The sequence below is a fragment of the Ammospiza nelsoni genome, chromosome 9 (assembly GCF_027579445.1).
Source record: "Ammospiza nelsoni isolate bAmmNel1 chromosome 9, bAmmNel1.pri, whole genome shotgun sequence".
Classification (NCBI taxonomy): domain Eukaryota; kingdom Metazoa; phylum Chordata; class Aves; order Passeriformes; family Passerellidae; genus Ammospiza; species Ammospiza nelsoni.
In genome coordinates, this window is record NC_080641.1 from 35,748,056 (window position 1) to 35,770,608 (window position 22,553).

Here is a 22,553-nt window from a genome sequence, read left to right on the forward strand (position 1 = left end):
AAGGGAGCGGGAACCGGGCTGGGCAGGGAACGGAGCTGGGATGGGGCTGGAGAATCCCTGAGGGAGCTGGGCAGGGGCTGCAGAATCCCTGAGGAGCTGGGCAGGGGCTGCAGAGTCCCTGAGGAGCCGGGCAGGGGCTGCAGAATCCCTGAGGGAGCTGGGCAGGGGCTGCAGAATCCCTGAGGAGCCGGGCAGGGGCTGCAGAATCCCTGAGGAGCTGGGATGGGGCTGGAGAATCCCTGAGGGAGCTGGGCAGGGGCTGCAGAATCCCTGAGGAGCCGGGCAGGGGCTGCAGAATCCCTGAGGAGCTGGGCAGGGGCTGCAGAATCCCTGAGGAGCTGGGATGGGGCTGGAGAATCCCTGAGGAGCCGGGCAGGGGCTGCAGAATCCCTGAGGGAGCTGGGCAGGGGCTGCAGAATCCCTGAGGAGCTGGGCAGGGGCTGGAGAATCCCTGAGGGAGCTGGGCAGGGGCTGCAGAATCCCTGAGGAGCTGGGCAGGGGCTGCAGAATCCCTGAGGGAGCTGGGCAGGGGCTGCAGAATCCCTGAGGAGCTGGGCAGGGGCTGCAGAATCCCTGAGGAGCTGGGCAGGGGCTGCAGAATCCGTGAGGAGCCGGGATGGGGCTGCAGAATCCCTGAGGAGCTGGGCAGGGGCTGCAGAATCCGTGAGGAGCCGGGATGGGGCTGCAGAATCCCTGAGGAGCTGGGCAGGGGCTGCAGAATCCCTGAGGAGCCGGGCAGGGGCTGCAGAATCCCTGAGGAGCCGGGCAGGGGCTGCAGAATCCCTGAGGAGCCGGGCAGGGGCTGCAGAATCCCTGAGGAGCTGGGCAGGGGCTGCAGAATCCCTGAGGAGCTGGGCAGGGGCTGCAGAATCCCTGAGGGAGCTGGGCAGGGGCTGCAGAATCCCTGAGGAGCTGGGCAGGGGCTGCAGAATCCCTGAGGAGCTGGGCAGGGGCTCAGCCTGCAGCAAAGGAGGCTCAGGGGCCCTTGTGGCTCTGCACAGCTCCTGACAGGAGGGGACAGCCGGGGGGCTCGGGCTGTGCTCCAGGGAACAGGCGCAGAGGGAACGGCCTCAGGCTGGGCCAGGGCAGCTCAGGGTGGATTTTGGGAATGGTTCTTTCCCCAGAGGGTGCTGGGCAGTGCCCAGGCTCCCCAGGGCATGGGCCCCGAGGCTACCAGAGCTCCAGGACAGTTTGGATGCTGCCAGGGATGCCCAGGGTGGGATTGTTGGGGGGTCTGGGTCAATGATCCCTGTGGGTCTCATCCAGCCCAAGATATTCCATGCTTCTCTGAAAGCACCTGGAAGTTTTTTAAGTCTTTTGCTGTTGAAATTAAAACCTGTTTTTAAGCGTTAAAGGATTGCAACACTGTCAATGTGTGGGAGCCATGGGCCAGGTAAGCTGACTCACAGGATCAGGGTCAGGGCAGGTGACAGGGAACCAGGGTAGGTGGGTGTGACAGGGATCAGAGTCAGTGAAGGTGACAGAGAAGTCTGAGTGGCCCCAAGACAAAGCACTCGAGCACAGCTGACTCACAGGTTTTATTTACACTTGTCTACAGCATCATTTTGCCTTACACGTTCTCTAAGCCAAATGAACCATCCTCCACCTCCTTTGCCTGTGGCCTATCAGTTGCTAACTTTAAAACCTCCCATCTGTTAAGTACAGCAACAATTGGGATACAAAGCACAAGAAAACCCAAGGCTAACAACAGAGCGTCTACTTGATCTGGTTTTACAGTTTAGTTGGACGTTGAAGTCAGAGGCACAGTTACAGACTAACCTGCTCTTGTGCAACCTACACACATTTAGCATGGAAATTAGAGAGAAAAGAAAGCATTAAAGAAGGAACTGCATTTTTTCTGCAAAGAGATTTATCAAAATACCTCTACACCAAAAACATTTTGCTTCTACACCAGTCCAAAAGACATGGCTCAAAAAAAAGAAAAAAAGGAGAAAAATAAAGCAGAATGGAGTTTTTCGATTTTGCTCCGTTTGTTTCTGTGCAGTTTATCAAAACAAGCAGCAAATCTGGCAGTTTTATTACTGAAATAAATGAAGGTATATTGCTCTTTGCTTGCTTAAGAAGAAGAGTTTTCCTTACCATACTTACCTTGTGATGGCACTGAAGAAACTTAAACCTTTCTTAACCAAACGGAGCTCAAGAGAGACCAAGTTTTGTACTCAAATGGATTCCATAAAGCATTTTAAGCCATAAATTATGTTGAAGGGAAAAAGAATGATCGATGAAGAAGACGTTGAAGATGCCAGAACTTTCTACACAGTTTATTCATTCTCATTTTTAAAGAAAAATAAAATTAAGATACCTTGAAAATTTTAGTCAGCCTCAAAGGAAATTTTACAGGCGGCCTGCAGAAGCTTCCCTTGATTCCAAGGAGCCAGTTCCACACTCCTCCAGCCCAAGAGCAGATCCCAACCGCTCCGTTTGGAAGGAGGGATCCCGGAGTCCGGGCTCTGGAAGCCACCACAGCCACAACACTGTGCTGGCTGCAAACGTCCTCCCTCGCCAGGAATGAGGCTAATTCCCTCTGGAATCATGATGGACCAGGGGTTTGAGCTGCTAGAGAGGGGCGTCCATCTGCACTGGCACTGCTACGTGGCAAAACAAAAACTGCTCAGCCCGAGGCCCCACTGCTGGCCCAGGTCCCCCAGCCCTGCCCCTGCTGTGGTCCCACGGGAGCTCCATCCTGCTCTGCAAAACTCACGGCTTCTCCTCGCACAAAGGGCTGTGCCAGGGCATTCCCAACCTGCTCCTCCAGCTGAGGGAGCCAGCAATGGAGGAACTGATCTTGAAAAATAACAAAACCCCCCCACACCACAGAACTTCCCCCTGTGCCGGGGAGTTTATGGCTTAAAATGCTACTGCGGGTTTGGGTGATGGATGAACAAAGCTGCAGTTTGCCAGAAAGCCAGGACAGACATGCACCTCTACTAGCAGATTGAGCACTTCTGACCAAGTAAGACACCAACTTCTTAAAAATGTCTCATGCACTGACTGGAATTTTGGTGGGTTTTTGTAAGTGTGAGCTTTTACACATTATTTCTTTTTAGAACTCGTACGGGAACCAGAATGGGAGGATCCGGAGGAAGATCTGCGGCGTCTGCAAGATACAAATGGAGAAAGCATGCACAGAAATGAGCTCAGATTCATCCTGGCACCCACTCTGAGCAGCATCCTACCATAGCTGGAAGCCAAGTATATCTCATGGGGGCCTTACAAGAATATACAAGTAACTTTAAGCATCTAATTTAACACTAAAAGTCTAAGTTTAATACTGAGAGTAGAATACAGTTTCTATTTCATTGCAGTATTTAAGAAAATAATTCATTAATGAACACATTAACACTGTCACACACTGAAAGAAGGGTGAGCCAGGTCTTTATACAGAACATGCTCCTACCAGGAGGGCTTTCATGGGGGGAAGGAGGGGGGGAAATTATTTAAAAAAGCAATTACAAAGGGGTGAACAAAAGTAAGAGTAGGGCAAGTGAGGAAACTACTTTTACTATGAGAGTAACTGCTCGGATTCGATAGCTTCCCAGTGAACCTCAGTCCTTGGATAACTACAATAAACCATCACACATGTCAATACAGCCATTCTTATTCTACATAAACCCAAACCTTTCGGGTGACCGTGATCTCGAGCGCCTTTTTTTGCGATCACCAGAGGAAGAGGATCTAGAGCGGCTTCGCTTCTTGCCTCTCTCGGGGGAAGACGAGGAGCGAGAGCTGGAGCCAGATCTTTTCCTTGGGGTGGAAGACCCCCTGTAGGACCTGGAGCTGGATCTTTATTGATTGAGAAATAAATCACATTTAATTCTGGGACCATGGAGAAGGCACAAAGACAGAACAAGCAGAGACAGTTTTCATCAACATTCACTACTCTATTTTCTCCAAGGGTATGGAAAATAAACATGAGAGGCTTCCATACTTACTCTGCCAAGAACACTGCTACTGCCAGGGCAGCTTGCCTAAGAAATTCTGCTAAGTAGTGTTTCCTGGTAAATGGACCACCAATGGTTTGGAAAGCTCTCCCCAGCCTTTACCAAAATGAGCCATTTTGGGAAAAAAGCACTGGCAACTGCTGGGAAGTGCCTCTGTAAGGACCTTCCTCAGCAGGTAAATTCACACATCAGAATAACCTGGAAACCAGAGATCTAAAGCTGATTTACCATGGTTCACTTTATCCTAATGGACATTTCACACTGCATGTTCATCTGACCAAACAGTAACAAATCCAGCTGTTATATTTACAGATCTCAAACTACATTTGTGAAGAGACTAAAACCTTCCTCAACCAAAACACTACAAAAAAACCTTTCAGAATAGAGCCAGAATATATAAAAACATCTCTTGGAACACAGTACCCCTCTGGTGGGGCACAGGGACACCTTTCCTCTTCCCAAAAGCATGGATTCCATCCTGTGCTGACCCTCACGGGATAATCCACAGCACGTCCCTGCCCCCAAGAGGTGATTGCACCATTTGTGATTGTCCTTCCCAACCTCGTTTAGAATTTTGGGATTCTCTGCATGCATGGAGAAGGGACAGCCCTTCATTCCATCAGAGAGGCAATGTTCTGCCAATGGAATGCCTGTGCAAGGACACCTCAAACACGCTTTTGTTCCTGTGCCCAGCTCAGTGATGCTCTACACAAATCACTCTGACTGCTCTCAGCCTCTCCCACCATTTCCTACCAACATGTTCCTACGATCCCCCAGGTTTATACAGGAACGGCTGCCCTGTCTCATGGAAGGTGCAGAATTCTCACTGAACACAAAACCAGAAGGACAGTGGCATTTCTAACGCTCCTCCAGCTCAAGCAGCCCCAGTGGAAACAGGAAAAGCACCCAAATGCCTGCAGCAGGGAACCATGCACTGAAATCCTTCTTCCTCCACTGCAGCTCGGTGGCGTCCGCTCGTCCGGCTTAGGCCGGACTTAACCTCTGGCACCAAAACCTCTGCTCCTCAGTGAACTCAGCTGTGGTGGCAACACCCGGTGCAGAGACCCAGCAGGGCTGACTTCCAAGACAAAAAGCAGTTAATGTTTGTCTGAGCAGCACAGCCTTACGGCGGGGCCAGAGCAGCTGCAGCCTGCGCCCTGTGTCTGTGCAGGGACAGGCCGGTACCTCATTCACCTGGATTTGGACCCACGGGACCGCGACTGTTCCCTGGAGCTGGAGCGGGATCTCGATCTGGAGCTGGAAGAACTCCTGGAATGGGACCTGCAACAACACGGGAGATCTTTTTCCAGTGTCTGACTTGCATTTGGCAGAGTTACTGCTCCTGAGAGCAGCAGACACGAGGAAGCAACACAGTCTGAGTCTGAAAATGCCAATCCCCTCCTGCCCCCAGCATCACCACAACACACTTAAAACCAGACACTTCTGCACGGCATTAAAAACATTACAAAGGCAGCTTTAGATTATGGCTCCTAAAACAAAGCACAACAATTAAACAGGATTGCAGTTATCTGGCAAAAAGAAATAACTTCCTATCTGTTCATTATTTAATGAAATCAATGTTTTAATTTGTGCCTTAACTGGAAACCCACCAGTTTCCTTCAGAGGCAGAGCAGATGAGAGCATTAGGATTGGGCAGTTCAATTTCCCCCCAGCCGGTTCTCACAAGCACTTTTGTAACCACCTTCAAATTTTCATAAAGATTTTCCCCTGCATTATAAATTAAGTGGTTAATTTGGGGCTAAAATACTGCCATATCGACCACAACTTGTAACTGGCCACAATTATTTCCCAGTTTTTCACTGATGGATTTTCTCTAAAGCACAAACCACAAGAGGAATTTAACAATGGCAGCACGCTCCAGCAACCACTGGAAATAAAAGCATTGAAAACAAATTCTAATAACATTTTCGGGTAAAATATATTCCACTTGCTGTCAGCCTCTGAGTTTATACTGTTACCACAGCTTTCTCATTTTACTGTGCAGGACACAGTAGTATGAACATTTCCTAGCTAGGAAATTGCATTTAAACCTTTTTAAAAACCACAAAAAAGGCATCCACAAATGGCAACTGATATTTCTAATTATCTGTAGCTAAAAGCAAAAAGTTCAAGAGGAAGTTGAAATCTCAGGACATGTTACCTTCTACTTCACTGTTAATATTTGTGAATTAATGACCAAAGTTATGGGCAGGTGAGGTTGTTGAGTGTCCTTGGAGCCTCCCAGCCAAGCACTGCACTCACACTACTCTGAGCAGGGGGAAGCAGGGGAGGCTGAGGAACAGAAGAGGCAGCAGGAGCAAGAGCCAACAGTGATGGGGAGAAGCCAAGCCAGAGGCTGGGGCTGCAGAATTTGGGCAGTGACAGCACTGAGAGCACAGAGGGGAAATGATGAAGCTGGGAAGATTAGAAGAAACTTGAACTTTACAGATGTGAATTTAATAAATGACCCTGGGAGCTTGTTCTGAATAATCAGGATCCTCCTTGCATGAGCTGTAAGGCAGCTCAAAAGCTCCAATATTGACATCACCCAATTTCAAAGCACTGACTGAACTGTTCATTTATTACTGAATTTAAATAGCAATGAGAGAGCTTAAGCCTGCCCAGCAGACCTTTGTGAGGTCCCCTATAAACCTTCCGTGTTATTAGAGAATTCCAGAGTGCTTTGTGTTGGGAGGGACCTTAAAGCTCATCTCAATTCTGTCCAGCCTGGCCTTGAACAGTTCCAGGGATAGGAAGGTTCTGACAACATTGCCATTGCATTTAAAACTTTGTTACTTGCCATTAACTCAAGTTCAAGTTTCTTGTCTTTATTCCCAGGATATTCCCACTGTATCCTTTCCCTGAATCTGCCTGGGCTGCACTGTCACTGCCTCTTCTGCCACCTCTTCCCACTCCAGCAGTGCCCCCCTCTGTCCAACAACAGAACCACACGTGGCCAACGAGCCTGAAAACCTGAAAATAAATTACATTATTCCATTTCTCTGAAGGATTCCACTAAATATCAACTTAAATCACTAAAGAAGCCCCAGAGAGCCTCCCTGCTGCAGCTCAGGCAGAGCATCACCACCTCTGTAAAGGGAGAGTTAATTACATCATCACACAACTGTAAGGCAATGAAACAAAGTAAATAAGGAAGTCAGATACTGACATTTTGCCTGGCGTTACCCTGGACCTGTACCCGTTTACCTGGACCTAGACCTTGAGCTCGAGTGAGAGGATGAGCGCGAGGACGAGCGCGAGTGGGAGGAGCGGGACTTGGAGCGGCTGCGCCTCGGCGTCTTCTTCTTCTTGTTGGTGTCCTCCTCCTCACTGGCATCCAGGTTGTACTTGGACAGGTCAGCATCATCTTCATCCTCATCCTGCACAGGCACAACACAGCACACTCAGGCAATGCTTTCAGCTCCCCTTCAGTTTTTACGTATCTCAGACTTTATTTCACGTTCTTTCCCGGCCTTTGAAAACTGAATGGAATTTAATGAGACCCCACAATTTTAAGCAGTAAAGAGTGACTGAAATTGGTATTGAATCAAACCCCCCATTATTTAATAGAGTTAATGAGCACACAGACACATTTTTACCACTTAAATGAATTTTCACCCTCAGAATCTCTAAGCAAAGCCCAACTCTGCAGAGACAGATCTCATATGCAAAGTTTGGTGATGGCTGTGTAAAACAGCACCATCTGCACCTCTCTGCAAGGCTGCTGCCCAAAGATGTAGAAAATCCAATAAATGATACTCACTATAGCTCAGAAAAGATGAAAAAAACCCCTCAGAATATTTTATTTCACTTTATAAAAATTAAATCTGATGTGGTTTGAAAAGCCTAGGAAAAACTCAAGAGCACGTGCTATACATGGTAACCACACATCCAGGTTCAAATAAACATCTTGGAGTTCTGAGTTCTGATCTCAGCCTTGTCACTGATGATTTAAGACTGCCCATTTTTGAGTGCAGGTATTTAGAACAAAGCACAGCTTGTGCACATCTCTTCCAGCAGCTTTGGGCACCGTTATTGCCAGAGTTCTGCTCTAAAGGCAGCTGAAAACACTGACCAGCCCTTCTGCTTCTGGGCAGCCCTGAAATCATGACTAAAAACTGCTTCAAGACAACAAACCATCCTACCTCATCCAATTTATACTTTGAGAGATCTTCATCCTCATCGTCCTCATCCTCCCCCTCAGACTCCTTATCTTCCACTTCCTTCAGGATGGAGGCAGGGCCCACTGGCTTCCCCCGGTACTTTTTCTTTTTGCGCCCAAACTGAGGAATTTTGTGCCAGGATTAGAACAGGATTTAATCAAAAATAAATCGCCAACTGTAATTTTGATAACACTTCTATAAGAAAATAAATAATCATGAATTTTAAATAGGATCTTGACCCAAGGGAAAGGGGAGCACTATGGAACATCAATTAGCAGCAAGGAACTTTTAAAGAGATGCTTGTCTTGGGGACAATGAGCCTCCACAGAGATGAACGGGAATGTGAGCATTCTGCATTTCAATTTTATGGGATATCCTTAAACACAACAAGAGTCTGCCCAGAGCAATCCCTGCCCTCCCTTACCTCATCATACTCCCCGTCGGACTCCTCCCGCTCTATGTATTCCACGTTCTCCCGCTCATTGAATCCTCCTCCATAGCCTTGAGAAAGGGGCAAAACAACACAATGCCTTCAGCTGCCTGCAGCACAGAAACCTCCACAGGGGCTCTGGAAACCCTCAGGGGACCACAAATCTGCCATAAGGATGTAACAGGATCTCAGGAGGAACAGGAATTGTTCCCACGCACGTTTATTAAATGCAGTTTCTCACAAATCCAATTAAAATAATGGATTAGGAACACTAAAAGTATTTATCAACTTAATTAAGTACTAAGTACTTCAATAACTTATTTAAATAATAAATACATGGATATATTATTTACAATTATAATCATTATATGAAATATGATTATATTATTTAATATCCTTTACTATTTTCACAATACTCAATATTTTTTTTTCCTTTCGAGTAACTAGCTCTGTGCTTTTCTCCAGGCTCCTTTATTTCTGTGCCTCTGAGTTCCACCCTGTGCTCCAAAGTCCCTGCCCTGCTCCAGTCCTGCAGTGCATTCCCTGCCTGATCCCATGTGCACAGGGGAGAGTGCAGGAGCTGTAAGGAGATCCTGCCCCAGTTCCCTCGGGGCTCATGTTCCCTCAGGAGAGCTGAAACTGAGCCCCAGCCCTCCTGAGCAGATAACAGCCTTATCTGTACGTGGCCAGCCCACGGGAGGCCTCAGCAGATTAATTAAACATGGCTTCCAAAGTCTTGACACCAAAATCCAACACAGGGGCAGCTCAGGCTGATTTCCCACTCGGAGCCACCACTTCCCTCAGCACCGAAACTCACTGAGGCCAAGAACCTGCACCTTGTATGAACTGTGCCAGTCCAGGGAACACAAGGAATGCCCACTCTGCTTCCCAGAGCCCCTTCTGCCAGCAGTGCCAGCACTGAGGCACCCCCAGCTCACCTGTCCTCTCCTCCAGCTTGGCGTACTTGGGGGTGTTGCACATGTTACACTCCGAGCGCCGCGCCCAGTTCACATTGCCACAGCTGCAGGGAGACACAGACACGGAAACCTTACCCTTCAGATGGGAATAAAACCTAATCTTTCAGATGGGAATAAAACCTTACCCTTCAGGTGGGAATAAAACATAATCCTTCAGATGGGAATAAAACCTTACCCTTCAGATGGGAATAAAACATAATCCTTCAGATGGGAATAAAACCTTACCCTTCAGATGGGAATAAAACCTTACCCTTCACACTGGGAATAAAACCTTACCCTTCAGATGGGAATAAAACCTAATCCTTCAGATGGGAATAAAACCTAATCCTTCACACTGGGAATAAAACCTTACCCTTCACACTGGGAATAAAACCTTACCCTTCAGATGGGAATAAAACCTTACCCTTCAGATGGGAATAAAACCTTACCCTTCAGATGGGAATAAAACCTTACCCTTCAGATGGGAATAAAACATAATCCTTCAGATGGGAATAAAACATAATCCTTCAGATGGGAATAAAACCTTACCCTTCAGATGGGAATAAAACCTTATCCCTCAGACTGGGAATAAAACATCCCTCAGACTGGGAATAAAACATCCCTCAGACTGGGGATTAAACATCCTTTAGATGGGAATAAAACACCCTTCAGACAGGAATAAAACCTTATCTTTCAGATGGGAATAAAACATCCCTCAGATGGGAATAAAACAACCCTCAGACTAGGAATAAAACCTTATCTTTCAGACTGGGGATTAAGCATCCCTCAGACTGGGGATAAAACATCCTTCAGATGGGAATAAAACCTTACCCTTCAGACTGGGAATAAAAGGTTATCCTTGGATTGGGAATGTTATCCTTCAGACTGGGGCTAAAAGGTTTCCCTTCAGTCTGGGAATACAAGGGTGGGGACACAGCACTGGGGAAGGTGACAGCACTGGACAAACATGGGGAAGATGTCAAATCAATGGGCAGGAGCACAGCTGCACAGAAGAGCTCTTTCCCAGCTCCCTCAGCCTCTCCTGGGGCTCCAGCCCCTTCCCAGCTCTGTTCCCTGCCCTGCAGGGGAAGAGCTGCTGGTGCCAGGCCAGGTGCTTGCTGGAATTGCCACATCCAAGAATCCCAGAGCCACAGCTGGTCTGGGTGTGAAGGGACATCACAGCCCACCCAGTGCCACCCTGCCATGGCAGGGACACCTCCCACTGTCCCGGTGTCCAGCCTGGCCTTGGGCACTGCCAGGGATCCAGGGGCAGCCACAGCAAATCTGGGCACCCTGTGCCAGGGCCTGCCCACCCTGCCAGGGAAGGCAGCACCTCCCAAAGCCATGAGGGTGGCAGTGCCATCCCCACATTCCCTCCAAACCAGGGCAGTGTCCCAGCTTAGCAAACCTGGCCTTTCTCCTGGGCAGCGCTGCCGTTTCTGCTGCTCTGCTAATTAAGGTGCAGCCAAGGAGCGCCGCTCCCAGAGCACAGCCCGGGGCCGTGGCCCGGAGCCCTGCTGTCCGGCAGCACAGGGAGTTCCCAGGGACAGGCAGCAGCCGTGGGTCGGTGCCTACGTTTTGCACTGCCAGTCGTTGGCGCTGAACAGCCCCCGGCTCTTCTCGGCCAGCGTCTTCCCGATCTCCGTCCCCCCCGCCTTCATCATCTTGGCCTCCGTCGTCTTCTCTGCGGGGAGAGACACAAGAGCGCCTGAAACGGCAGCTCGGAACTCACCGGAAACATCGCAGAGTCTTTTAAACACAAATAAAAGAACTTCTCAAACAGTTTGAGGTTCGAGAGGAATTTTTAGAGCAGTTTTACGGGGCAGAAGGAGACGGGGGGAAGAGGTGTGTGTGAGCCGGGAACTCACCTCTGCCGCATCTGTTACAGCTCGTCCTCCTGGCGAAGTTCACGTTCCCGCACCTGGGCACGGAGCAGAGCACGAGGGCCGGCATTAACGGGGGCCGGAACCCGCTCCAGCGCCGGGGGCTCACCCCGAGCCGAGCGCCGCGATTTACCCCGACCCCGTCCCACACCGAGAGCCGGCTCCGTGAGACCGGGCCCGCGTGTCCCCCGAGGCAGCGGCCGCGGCTCCCGGAGCCCCGCTCCCGCTCCCCGTCCCGCTCCCCGGCCGCACCGCCGCCGCCTGCCCCGCTCCCCGGCCCGCTCCCGGCCGTGCGCTCACTTCTTGTCGGGGCAGATCCAGTCGCCGTCGCTCACGCGGAAGTTCTTGGTCGCCATCTCGGGCCGAGCCGGGCCGGGCCGAGCGCCGCCGCCACACGCAGGACCCGGGCCCTGCGCCGCGCGGGCTGCCCGCCGCGCGCCTGCGCCCCGCCCCGCCCCGCCCGCGCGCCTTCCGCTCAGGCAGCGACGCGGACGCCTCGGCCGCAGGGTGGGGGGGGAGCGGGGCCCGAGCGCCCCCTGGCGGAGGGGAGGGCGGGCGGCGGGAAAAGAAAAAGAAAAAGAAAAAGAAAAAGAAAAAGAAAAAGAAAAAGAAAAAGAAAAAGAAAAAGAAAAAGAAAAAGAAAAAGAAAAAGAAAAAGAAAAAGAAAAAGGGGAAAAGTGAAGGGAAAAGAGAAAGAGGGAAAAGGGAAAAGGAAAAAGAGAAGAGGGAAAAGGGAAAAGGAAAAAGAGAAAAGGGAAAGGGAAAAAGAAAAGAGAAACGGAAAAGGGGAAAAAAGAAAAAGGGAAAAGAGAAAAAGGAATGGGAACGGGAATGGGAAAGGAAAAGGGAAAAGGGAACAAGAAAAGGGAACGGGAGCGGGGCAGGACGGGGCCGTGTGAGGGTGGGCAGGCCCTGGCACTGGTGCCCAGAGCAGCTGTGGCTGCCCTGGATGCCTGGCAGTGCCCAAGGCCGGGCTGGAGCACCTGGTACAATGGGAGGTGTCCCTGCCATGGCACTGGGTGGATTTAAGGGGTTTAATCTCGTGTGCCCCCAGCCGTTCTGTGTGTCTGTCTGTGCCCTGTCTCACAGCTGCCCGTCCCTCACGGGAGCTCTGGGCTGTTCCCTCCCAGCAGAGCAGCCCCACAGTGCCCCGGCTGCTGAGGGCTCTGAGCAGCCACCCCACAAAGCGTCCTTGCCACAGACACACCGGGCCGGGCTGGGCTGGCTCTCCTTGGCCACGGTGCCGGTGACATCCCGAGGGGACAGGGAGCGCTCAGGGGCCGCAGAGTCACAGTCAGGGAATGTCCTGGGCTGGAGGGACTCACAAGGATCATTGATCCAGCCCCTGGCCCTGTACACACCCCAAATCCCATCCTAATCCTAAACCCTCCTTGCCACAGACGTGCTAGGCCAGGCCGGGCTGGGCTGGCTGTCCTTGGGCACGGTGCCAGTGACATCCCGAGGGGACAGGGACGCTCAGGTGTCACAGAGTCACAGTCAGGGAATGTCCTGAGCTGTACAGACCCCAAAGATCTCCCAGCCTAGCCCCTGGCCCTGCACACACCCCAAATCCCACCCTGGGCATCCCTGGCAGTGCTGCCCAAACCCTCCTGGAGCTGCTCTGGCAGCCTCAGGGCTGTGCCCGTTCCCTGGGGATCTGGGCAGTGCCAGCACCCTCTGGGGATGAACCTGTCCCAATATCTTTGGGATAACAATCAGTGCGGGAGTGTTTGAGCCAATCCATTATTTAAATAAATATTTTTATTTGGATTAATGACCACGCCATGGTTTGTGGGTGGGTCTGTGCCAGCACTGGGACATTGTCCCCTGTCCCCTGGGTGTCCCCAAGGTGCCAGGGCTGTGCCTATCCTCAATATCTCCTTTCAAACCATCTCTGATATTCCCTTGCTGCTTTTCCCTGGCCTGGGTGTGACCTGCCAGGATCTGCAGTGCTTGGGTGGCCCAGCATTCCCGAACCACATCCCTGCTGTGTGTTTGTTTGCAGCAAATGGCAGTTTTTATTCTCTCTCTCCTTCTTGCAGCCACATCCTGTGGAAAAATCATCTGGGATCTGCCTCTGGAGCTGGTTTCCATCAGTGCCTCTCAGGGTGATAAGGAGATGACAGCGCCGTTGCTGTTTATTTGTACAAGTGTAAAGCAGAGCTGGGGCGCCCGGGCAGGGGGCCGTGCAAATTCCCACCTAGGGAATGTCCCCGGTAATCAGGGAGGACAGGGCTGTGTTTTCCTGCTGCCAGGGCTGGAATTTGCAATGAGGCTGCTGGAGGGATTCCCCACTCCGTGTCCTGCTGCAGCCGGTACAGCAGGTGGCACTTGAGGAACGCCTATTTCCATGGAAAAATCTGCTTTTCCATGGGGTGTTTTAAATATCAGCCATCAATAAGAAACACCACCAGTGTCACCATGAGGGGCTGGCACTGGCACCGAGCATGGACTGACCTCAGGCTGCTCCTGGCACACGACAGGAGCTGTTGGATGCAGCAGCAGCAGCAAAACTATTCATTTTATTCCGCAAAATGATTAGTCTTATTCTGCAAAACTATTTGTTTTATTCTGCAAAGCTATTAGTTTTATTCTGCAAAACTATTAATTTTATTCTGCAAAGCTATTAGTCTTATTCTGCAAAACTATAAATGTTATTCTTATTATAATTCTTTTTTTATAAATATTCTTTAATATATTCTTTATATTAATTTTATTCTTATTATTAATTTTGCTCATGCAATGCAGCTGAAAATCCTAGGTAATCAACAAAAAAAGGGTCTATGGAAAAGGAGCTGCCTGACAGTTGGCTAAAAACCACCTCAGTTTAAGCCAACTAGACAAACTATCTTCTTTTCCATACCAATGCAAGCCATTTATCCATTTTAATAATCTCTTCTTATTTAAAGCTCTTTCCTATGAAAGAAATGTAACTAAATTTTACTCTGGCCATGGTATATTGCCAGTATTCCCTGCCTGCTCCTGACCCACAGGCACCACCCAGCTGCTCCCGAGGGCTCCAGGGAGGAAGAACCTGGGGCTGATCCATTCCTGGGTGCCTTTAGGGAAAAGCCTTACATAAAAGAGGGAATATCCATCAGAAAGTGCCGTGCCAGGGAGAGCAAAGCAGCCTGGGGTGTAAATTGATGAGGGATAGAAGGGATTCTTCTGCTGGGATCTTCTTCTCTGTACCAAAAAATGTTGGCCGAGCAGGAATGTTGGAAGGAAATTTGCTGAACTCTGCTCATCTAATATTTAGGAAATGTAATGGCATTGCAGAGCAGTTTGGGCTGGGAAGGACATTAAATGCCACCCAGTGCCACCCCTGCCATGGCAGGGGCACCTCCCATGTCCCAGTTTGTTCCCAGCCCCAGTGTCCAGCCTGGCCCTGGGCACTGCCAGGGATGCAGGGGCAGCCACAGCTCTGATAAAAGCTCAAAAGCCAACTGGGAAATGAAAAATAGCCCCAGACTTTAAATTTATGACAAAATCAAAGCCCAGGTGGACAAGGGGGGACCTGGAGTTCCCAGACACAATCCTGTGTCTGTCCAGGATATTCCCTTTACTGAAGGAGCAGCTTTGCTCTCGGATTTCCATTTTGCTGCGCCTCTTTTCCCTGTTCCTCCCACAAAGCTCCATTTAAATCTCTTCCCCCCGTATCCCAATAGCTTGTGAACACTTTTATTGGATTCCTGTTTCTATCACAGCGCATTTGGCCTTCAGACGAGGCTGAGGAATTGATAATAACCCGGTAAATGAGAAATACATCAGCCATCATTTTAGCGTAATGAAAGCGAGCAGTTGAGAATGAATCAATGTGCAGAAAACTGTTTAATTGGCCCGGCTCTAGGCAGCCAGTTCCTACCAGCGAGCCCTGGAAATCAGTTTCCCGAAGAAAAACTAAATGGCACAAAGGGCAGGAGGATCAAAGGCAGGTAATTAATGGCAGGTGGTGCCTGCAGCCCTTCCCAGCCCTTCCCGGGGTGCTGCCTCCGCCGCGCTCTTCGCTCAGCAGCCCAGGGCTCCCAGCTCTTTAAGCATCACTTTAAAGCACTTAATACGCTGTTGATGCCTTCCAAGACACAATAATAATAATAATTTGAGCTCTGGGAGTTAAAGGAGAGCAGTGCTTCCAGCTGTGGGCCTGCTCGGAGCTGCTGGGATTGCACGGAGCAGGGGGAGCTCCCGGGATAAGCACGGTGTGGGATGTGGGGTGTGCTGGGCACTGCAGGGGCCACAGAGCCCTGAGACACCCCCAGGGCTGGGTGGGCTTGGTGTGGGACCCCAGAGGGGTGTGGGATGCCCATGGACAGCTGGTCAGCCGTGCTTTGGTCTGGGGACACCTTTGGGTGGGGAGCTTGCCGAGCAAGTGGGGAGGTTTGGATTTAGAGCAGAGATTGGGAATCAGGAATTGCTCCCTGGGAGGGTGGGATGGGACATTGGGAATTGGGAATTGTTCCTTGGGAGGGTGGCATGGGATATTGGGAATTGGGAATTGCTCCCTGGGAGGGTGGGATGGGATATTGGGAATTGGGAATTGCTCCCTGGGAGGGTGGGATGGGATATTGGGAATTGGGAATTGTTCCTTGGGAGGGTGGGATGGGATATTGGGAATTGGGAATTGTTCCTTGGGAGGGTGGGATGGGACATTGGGAATTGGGAATTGTTCCGTGGGAGGGTGGGATGGGACATTGGGGGGGGAATGAGGAATTGTTCCTGGCAGGGTGGGATGGGATATTGGGAATGAGGAATTGCTCCCTGGCAGGGTGGGATGGGATATTGGGAATGAGGAATTGTTCCTGGCAGGGTGGGATGGGATATTGGGAATTGGGAATTGTTCCTGGCAGGGTGGGATGGGATATTGGGAATTGGGAATTGTTCCTTGGGAGGGTGGCATGGGATATTGGGAATTGGGAATTGCTCCCTGGCAGGGTGGGATGGGATATTGGGAATGGGGAATTGTTCCTGGCAGGGTGGGCAGCCCTGGCGCAGGTGCCCAGAGCAGCTGGGGCTGCCCCTGCATCCCTGGCAGTGCCCAAGGCCAGGCTGGACACGCGGGCTGGGAGTACCTGGGGCAGTGGGAGGTGTCCCTGCCATGGATGGGCTCTGAGGTCCCTCCAACCCCATCCAACCCTGGATTCCATGATGATCCCAAGCTGTTGAGCTTTTGGAATGATCTCCTCCAACCTGTGACCTGTGCAGAAGTCAGTTCCTGCGTGGCATTCATTCATTTAATAATTAAAGGAACGATTCAAGATGGCTGAGCTCACATGGAATCACAACAGAAATACCTGAAATAATATTTCAATGTATTTTAGTCAGGGTAGAGCTGGCAAATGTCCACTGAGCCCTGGTTCTGTGGGGGAGGGTGTCCTCAAACACAGGGCACACAGGGGCCACACACATCACACACATGTCACACACACGTGTCACACAGCCCAGGGCCCAGGTGATTCCCAGGGGGTGTGGATCCCTGTGACCGTGTTCACAGGGGTGCCAGGATGAGGGAAGAGACGAGGATCTGACTCCATGGTTCAGAAGGCTGATTGATTATTTTATGGTATATATTACATTAAAACTATACTAAAAGAATAGAAGGGATTTCATCAGAAGGCTGGCTAAGAATAGAATAGCAAAGAATGATAACAAAGGTTTGTGTCTCGGCTCTCTGTCCGAGCCAGCTGACTGTGATTGGCCATTAATCAGAAACAACCCCATGAGACCAATCCCAGATGCACCTGTTGCATCCCACAGCAGCAGATAACCATTGCTTGCATTTTGTTCCTGAGGCCTCCCGGCTTCTCAGGAGGAACAATCCCAAGGAAAGGATTTTCCATAGAAGCTGTCTGTGCCAGAGGAGCCCTCCCAGCTGGCCCTGTGCTCAGCTCAGAGCTCTGCTCTGCCCAGCCCCTGATCCCAGGATAACAGGGGATTTCAGCAGGAAGGGATCACATCTCATCAGTCCTGCTCCCAAACAGCAGCAGCACGTTCCCCCCTGCCTCCATCCCTGACAGAGCCCTCCTGCAGCCTCAGCTTGATGGAGAGCTGGGATTTTCTCCAGCAAATCCCCCCTGGCAGGAGCTGCTGCAGGGCTGGGCTCGCTCAGGGATCAGGATGCTCCTCACTCCTCTGACAGGAATATCCAAACCGGGTTTGCCCTCAGTTCTCTTGGCCTTGGCAGCTCAGCCTAGGATCCCCTGGAGCCACAGGGTTTAGGATTTTATCTCAGTCTTCAAAGCCAGATGAAATGAAGCCAAGTTTTGCTCATTTCAGGAGAAGTCACCGAGGCCTCTCCCAAGCCACACCAGCCTGTGCTTCTGAGCTTATCCAAGAAACTGCTCTCATTTTCCTTCTGTTCCCCTCCTCTGGGCTGCCTTTCAGGAGAGGACTGCAGGATTCCCCTCAGAGGAGGCTGTCAGACAGGAGAAACAGCACAAAACCTTGTCATTTGTTCCAGCATGGTGCAGATCGTTCCCTGAGGACAGCAAAGCCTCCTCCTCCCGTGTGAGAGCTGAAATGAGGGATATGGGACTCCCAGCAGCTCTCCAAAATGCAGTCTATTGTATCCAAAATGCAGTTTATTGTACCCAAGATGTCACAGCAGTCCAGGGTTTTGGGTGACAGAGCTGTGCCTACAGCTATCAGAGACCCTTTGGTTTTGGTTACAATGCATTCTATACTTTTCTTTGGTTACATTGCATTATAGACTTTTCTTTTGGTTACAATGCATTATTTACTTTTCTTTGCTGAGCATCTTCATACAGCAGAACCAATCCATACCTTAACTTTTACCTACAGCCCATCATAACTACTGTAATTACCATGTTCATGTCACTGTTCTCCAATCACTCAAAGTCAGTACCTTACAGTTTAAGCCAGAAGTTGTTTTTCAGTTTTCTTGCAGTGGAAAATTCTGAGACCTTTTTTCTGCTTGCCACATTTGCTGCCTTGTTTGCCTGTGCTCTCTGCTATCTTCTTGTTTGGGGTGGGTTTCTCCTTTGCTCTAAGCCATAAAACCCCTTCTAACTAACACAGCCTTTGCCTCCTTGGTTATCCAGTGAGACTGGCCCAGCAATTCTTTTCTTCTCTATCAAAACTTGCTTCCATCTCTATTCCTTCATTTACAAATCTTTCTGCCAAGCACACACATATCTGTGAGGCTTTCTTGCCAAACTTTCATCCTTCCCAACACTCTGGTATTCCAAAAGGTTCTTCCAGCATTCCAATGCAGGTGGGCAGGGATGGGTTCCAGCCCCTGTGGGATGTGGGGAATGGGGCTGAGGGGCACAATTTCCATTCCCAGCAGGAAAAGCAGAAATCCTGTTCTCCAAACCTGCTCCCTGAGTGTGTGTTCCCAAAAAACACACAGAGAAAAGCCAATATTTGTACATTTCAAAGGTGTGCTTGGACCCCAGAGGTGAGATGAAGGATAAACAATAGTGTTAATTACTGCGCTTCAAAGGACCTGGTTTTGATCACAAATTTCTTTAATGGGCAGGTGTAGGAGTAAAGGTGAGGCAGGTAAAAAGAAGATCTAATATATATATATATACTTGTAAAAGGCAGGTTGGAAAAGGCTCATCATTTGGGGAGTGGTTGTCAAACAAGCTGTGGTGGGTGCTGCTCCTGTCCTGCTCTGCTCACTCCACCACTAACCAGGAGTTCCTGGAATTCCCACCTCCAGGAATGTCCATCCCTGGAGGCTGCAGCTGTTCCTGGGGAGGTTTCTGTGCTTTCACACCCTCCTCACCTTTGGCTTTCAGACCCTCCTCACCTTTGGCTTTCAGACCCTCCTCACCTTTGGCTTTCAGACCCTCCTCACCTTTGGCTTTCAGACCTTCCTCACCTTTGGCTTTCAGACCTTCCTCACCTTTGGCTTTCAGACCCTCCTCACCTTTGGCTTTCAGACCCTCCTCACCTTTGGCTTTCAGACCCTCCTCACCTTTGGCTTTCAGACCCTTCTCACCTTTGGCTTTCCCCCTCTGCCCATGGCAGGACCAGCAGTGCTCCATGCCAGGCTTGGCAGCTCCAGCTACTCCTGCAATTTCAAGTTTACTCCTTGAAATTTGGTGTGAAGTCGACCAAAGTGTGACTCGGGCTCAGAAATAATTAACCCCTTCACAGCTGTCGATTTGAACCACAATTTAGTACTTTGTTCTTGCAAATGGAATGTATTTGCCAAAGCATCTCTTCCCCTGGCAATGTGCCTCCACAAACAAGTGCTGCAGTCTGTTCACACGGATCCCAGTGCATGGGAATGTGCCAGCTGAACATTTAAAGGGTAAGGAACAATTCCAGAAGAAACTGCAGCAGCAAGTTTGTGCAGTAATTTTAACTCAAATATTATTACTCTGAGCCCTGTTCTTGTTGGAGGCGTTGAGTTGCACCAAACTCTGGGGCAGAATTTGGCTCCTCTGGGTGCTGAAGTGACTCCTTACACCTGAATTTCACTGCTGCTGCTCTCTGCCTTTTGCATCTTTCTAACAGGAAATATTTGTCTCCTTCTCCAAATTGTGTTCTAACAAAATAAAACAACGACCAACCAACCAAAGAGGAGGAGTTTGGCTGAAGGAACTGAGCAGCCCTGAGAGGGAGCAGCCCAGAGGGCCCTCCATGGTTTGCTGGGTCACTCCTAGAGCTCCATCCCCTAGAGGACCATCACACCATCCTCTGGATGCCCAGGGAGATCCCTGAGTGTTCCTGGCTCCTGGGGAATTTGGGAATGCCACACAAGGCTGTTTGCCACCAGCACGAGGCCCAGAGCTCACTCTGGGGAGCCTGCAGAGGGTTGGGGGCTGGCAGCTCAGCCCCTCCTCAGCACAGACCTGCTCCCAAACCCTCCTGAGATGTGTCCACCACACCTTCCCTGAGGCCGGATCCGATCCCCTGCCCAAAGCTGCGACAAGGGGACGGTGCAGAGCCTGGGTGAGGCAGGAGGGATCCCAGGAGGTGCCCAGGTGAGGCAGAGGTGGGCGCAGGAGGACCCCGGGATGTCCCGGGCGAGGCAGTTCTGTGCCCAGGTGGCTCCGTGTGACCCCGCTGCCCTCCGTGCCCAGGTCCCTGCCCGGCCCCCCGGGGCGTGGCTGTGCCTCCCGCCCGTGTCGCGCTCCGCCGGTGCTGCCAGCCCGCGTTGCCATGGCTATGGCAGAGCCGGGCCAGCAGCAAGGCAGCTCCGGGTCCTTTTCCTTTCCTTTCCTTTCCTTTCCTTTCCTTTCCTCTTCCTTTCCTTTCCTTTCCATTTCCTTTCCTTTCCTTTCCTTTCCTTTCCTTTCCTTTCCTTTCCTTTCCCTTTCCTTTCCTTTCCTTTCCTTTCCTTTCCTTTCCTTTCCTTTCCTTTCCTTTCCTTTCCTTTCCTTTCCTTTCCTTTCCTTTCCTTTCTTTCCTTTCCTTTCCTTTCCTTTCCTTTCCTTTCCTTTCCTTTCCTTTCCTTTCTCTTTCCTTTCCTTTCCTTTCCTTTCCTTTCCTTTCCTTTCCCTCTTCTCTTCTCTTCTCTCTCTTCTCCTCTCTTCTCTCTCTTCTCTCTCCTCTCTTCTCTCCTCTCCCCAGGTAATTGCAGGTGCCAGGTAATGCAGAGTGACAATTCCATCTTGCAGCCGTGGCTGTGCCCGTCAGGTGTCACAGGGACATGACAGCCTTGTCAGAGGAACAGCAGAGCCCTGACAGCCTCCCCATTGAATCCCTCACCTGCACTCCAGCATCAGCACTGCCTTGAAACAACTCCATTCATTATTCAAAAAAGGGAAAAAAAAAACCCCTACCCAGTGAGATGCTGACAAAATATATCATTTTATTTGAATCCTAAAAATCCACCTGATTTTGCTTCTCCCGTGCCTTCAGAACAACCTGTCTGGGCTCATTAAGCACTGCTTTATTTGTTGTCAGTGAGAAGCCAAGCCTGGGTCACTCAGCCAACGAGTGGGAGTCACTTGTTGGCCATGAATGATTCATAGCTCTGATTTTAATAAAACGCTTGTGTTAGAATTCTACATATGCTCGGAAGGGAGAAATAAAACCCCCTGTCTCTGTTTGCACTGGAATTTGTAATAAATGGCCACGTGGAGATTTATCCTTGTGTTGGAGTGGCCTCCCAACAGAGGCACCACTGCTGGACAGGGCTTGCCCAGGGTCCCTGGATCCTCTGGGTTCCTGGATCCTCTGGGTTCCCAGATCCATCTGGGTCCTCAGATCCCTCTGGGTCCCTGGATCCTCTGGATCTCTGGATCCTTTGGGTCCCTGGATCCTCTGGGTTCCAGAATCCTCTGGATCCCCAGATCCTTTGGGTCCTCAGATCCCTCTGGGTCCCTGGATCCTCTGAGTGCCTGTATCCCTCTGGGTCCTGGGATCCCTCTGCATCCCTGGATCCTCTTGGTCATGGAATACTCTGGGTCCCCTGGATCCCTCTGGATCCCTCTTGATCCCTCTGGATCCTTTGGGTCCCTGCATTCTCTGGGGTGCTGCTCCCATACAAACACTGCAGGGTCACAGCGAGCTCTGGTTTTACCCTCACTAAAAAAAATCAATAAAACAATTCCAAGTGAAGGCCAAGGGGGTGGAGCTCATAAAATCAGAGTCATGGCTGGTTTGGGCATGAGGGACCCCAAATCCCACCCAGTGCCACCCCTGCCACGGCAGGGACCCCTCCCACTGTCCCAGGTGCTCCAGCCTGGCCTTGGGCACTGCCAGGGATCCTGGGCAGCCACAGCAAATCTGGGCATCCCATGCCAGGGTCTCTCCTGCTCCAGGAGGGATCCCCCGCTGGCCACAGCCCCTGGGCTGAGCAGAGGGACCAGCTGGGCTGGGTGGGATGGGCGCCCCCAGGCCTGGGACCCCTCCCCGTGCTGGGACAGCCCCCGGCCCCTGCTCCGGGCTGGGCCATGAATATTCAGAGAGGCAAAGCTGCAGGTGCAGCAGGGCTCTGCTGAGGGCGTGTTCGATGGGAGGAGGACTCACACAGCTCTCTATGCAAACTCCATCTGTAGCTTTTCATGGGGTGTTGAGGGTTTTTAAATTAAAAGCACGGTTTATTTTAAAAAGTACAGATACTCTTGTAAAGGATGGCTTTATACAGTTAAATGGCAAAATGCATTAAGGCCATTGATAAAAAATGTAAAGATGTGAGTAATTTCAGGTTTCATCTCATGTTCAGAACAAAAACCTTG

At 50.6% G+C, this 22,553-nt stretch overlaps 1 protein-coding gene across 2 annotated transcripts; it reads right to left on the reverse strand.

The window, feature by feature from the left end:
* Positions 1–1,520: 1,520 nt before the first annotated feature.
* Positions 1,521–11,820, reverse strand: ZRANB2 (zinc finger RANBP2-type containing 2). Of its 2 annotated transcripts, XM_059478086.1 has the most exons (10): positions 11,695–11,820; positions 11,380–11,432; positions 11,087–11,195; positions 9,494–9,576; positions 8,550–8,626; positions 8,108–8,245; positions 7,170–7,342; positions 5,157–5,243; positions 3,640–3,804; positions 1,521–3,118 (listed from the first exon to the last, which is right to left on the reverse strand). In XM_059478086.1, exons 1-10 carry the CDS (start codon positions 11,748–11,750, stop codon positions 3,055–3,057), a joined length of 1,005 nt encoding a protein of 334 aa, XP_059334069.1. In that variant the 5' UTR covers positions 11,751–11,820; the 3' UTR covers positions 1,521–3,054. The 2 variants fall into 2 exon arrangements, 1 of the variants encoding a protein (XP_059334069.1); XR_009418970.1 differs by lacking the exon at positions 1,521–3,118 and having other exon boundaries at positions 3,650–3,804; positions 5,157–6,935.
* Positions 11,821–22,553: the final 10,733 nt, after the last annotated feature.

Bases quoted from the DNA above. Each gene is read 5' to 3' on its own strand.
- ZRANB2 (XM_059478086.1), bottom strand. From the start codon at position 11,750: ATGGCGACCAAGAACTTCCGCGTGAGCGACGGCGACTGGATCTGCCCC. The intron at 11,433-11,694 runs GTGAGCGCACGG...CTCCGTGCCCAG, and splicing joins TGGATCTGCCCCGACAAGAA to GTGCGGGAACGTGAACTTCG. The intron at 11,196-11,379 runs GTGAGTTCCCGG...CTCTCCCCGCAG, and splicing joins CTGTAACAGATGCGGCAGAG to AGAAGACGACGGAGGCCAAG.